At 32.7% G+C, this 2,500-nt stretch overlaps 1 protein-coding gene across 1 annotated transcript in view; it reads left to right on the top strand.

The window, feature by feature from the left end:
* Pmar_PMAR009907 (conserved hypothetical protein) overlaps positions 1-50 on the top strand; it is a gene marked incomplete at both ends in the record, with an annotated part of 296 nt that extends 246 nt beyond the window's left edge. The window contains one exon of the mRNA XM_002783948.1: positions 1-50. This exon is cut by the window's left edge and continues 5 nt beyond it. Coding sequence (XP_002783994.1) covers positions 1-50 — 50 coding nt within the window.
* Positions 51-2,500: the final 2,450 nt, after the last annotated feature.

Below are 2,500 nucleotides of genomic sequence, written 5' to 3'. Positions count from 1 at the left end.
ACAACTAGAATTAGTATATCAGAAGTTTGATAAAATATTGGTTAATGCTCGTAATTTAAAGATATCATTAGAAAGGAAATGGGTGGTACCATCAGCAACAGCAAGGAGGAGTCCATCACCGACCAATACTACTACAACCCCTACTACTACAACAACTAATAGTAATAGTCCTACTGCTAACACTAACACACAATAACATAATCATCATTATTATTATTATTATTGTTATTATTCTTATCATCATAATCCCATTTCTACTACATAAGCATTTCTGTACCGCACCATCTCTTGTTATTTGTTATTACCCCTTCTTATTCACGTCCTAATCATCATCATCATTAGTAGTAGTAGTAGGAGGGAAAGTCCTGTTATTGTTATTATGCCATATTCTCCTGGATCGGTATTGGCTGTTGATGATGATAATGTCCAAGTTAAGAAGGATCCCCCCTCACTCCAGAGTTGCGATTATTATGGTAATGATTATTAATATACAACAACAACATGATGATGATGATGATCAAAGTGGTGGTAGTAGTATTCATCATGATGTAGGTAGTCATGATGATGATGATGATGGTCAACAACAACATTATCCCAATAACACATCCTCATTACAAAGACGTATGTTCATGTAATACACTACTACTATTCGTACTATTGGTGGTATGATGAATTTCATTGTTATTATTATTGTACTAAATGTAATTGTGATGATAGATTCTTTGCTATTGCCCAGTTCCTACAGATAGGATCTTATTGGTTAATAAGACCGGTTAAATCTGGTATATTTGCCAGATTAGTTGGAGATGATAAAGAAGCATTAGTTAGGATTATTCTAACACCTGTAATAATAATTATACTTCATTAACAACAACAACAACAATTACATTATTGTTATTAGATGTTATTCTTTCTATTGATTGGATATAACATACTTATACAGACGACGTTCATGTCACCATCATCATCAACAACAACATCAACGGTGGTGGGTTATCTAGCAGCACCCTTTGCTATAATATTCATATCATCATGGTTATTAATGGTATGTGTAGGATTAGATAATACACCTGCAATTATTGGATGGGTAATAATACCATTACTACTACTACTACTACTAGAATTATTATTATTACATGTATAGATACTAGCATTAGCATCGGAGTGTATGTGCCCGATATTAGTAACACTTAATTGGTCTATCATATCACAAGCAGCTAAGGATTATAGTAATAATAAAGGATGATATGATGAGGATTTTATTCAATGTTCACCATAATGAAATTAATCATATGAATTATTATCAGGTTCTAGTATAGCAGCAAAAGCATTCCCTATGATTACCATGGCATGCCAATTTGGCTGTTTATTTGGTAGTACAATAACCAATTATCTCGCTATACTCACTAAAGGTGATAATGACAATGATGATGTTGATGATGCAGGTGTTGGGACTATGGTAATAGTATTACTATTAACATTATGACATTCTCCTCATGTTGTTCCTTCTTATTCTTCTTGTTCTTGTTGTTAGACTATGTTATTACCTGTATTATTGTGTGGTCTATCATTATGTGGTATGTGGGCATGTATGGTTAAGGCTGATTATTGTCATATTCGAGATATTGCTCATCGTGGTGCTCGTAATCATCATCATCATCAATCACTATCATCATCATCATCATCATCCATACATCTGATACATGATGATGATGGTAATAATAATGATGATAGTTGGGTTAATCAATATCAACAACAACAACAACATACTGCTAATAAGAAGAATATCCCCTTTAAAGCTGTATCAACATCATCATCAACATGGTATACCACCAAGATGATAGTAGATGGAATTCGTGCTTCTACAAATGGTCTTACACGTATCATTAGGTCCTATTATGTTTTATCTATATTCATAGTATCAACAGCATATGAATATTTTGATACAGTATTCGATCTACAATTAAAGCATTTATTTACTCAGAAGGCTATACTAGATTGTCAGGGGTATAATGATAATGATGTTGTTGATGATGAATGTAGACATGCACACTTTCTAGCCAATTATTCACGTACATCTTTACATGTTGCAATACTATCAACATTACTTGCTATAGCTAGTGCAATATTACATGCTAAAAATACACATACAACAACAGGGGAGAAGGAGAATGATGATGATGATAAGGACACTCAGACACTGGGAGTAATATATAATGATGATAATGAAAATGTCAAGAATACATCATCATCATCATTATGGTATAAGATAAGAACATCATCATCATTACTACATCCATCTTCGTTATTTGGACCTACTTTCCCATTGTTAATATATCCAATACTTGTTGGTATATGTTTCTCTGTTATTGCTATTACTACTACCATTAATGATACAAGTATGAGTGCTCTAGTACAGTACAATCCATTAATTCGTAATATATACTATCTAGTGGGTACTACTGGTACAGCATTAGTAAGGAAACTATAGCTGTACAAA

Source organism: Perkinsus marinus (genome assembly GCF_000006405.1).
Source record: "Perkinsus marinus ATCC 50983 genomic scaffold scf_1104296935396, whole genome shotgun sequence".
Classification (NCBI taxonomy): domain Eukaryota; phylum Perkinsozoa; order Perkinsida; family Perkinsidae; genus Perkinsus; species Perkinsus marinus.
The sequence above is the reverse complement of the archived record's forward strand: the minus strand, read 5'-3'. Positions and strand labels throughout refer to the sequence as shown.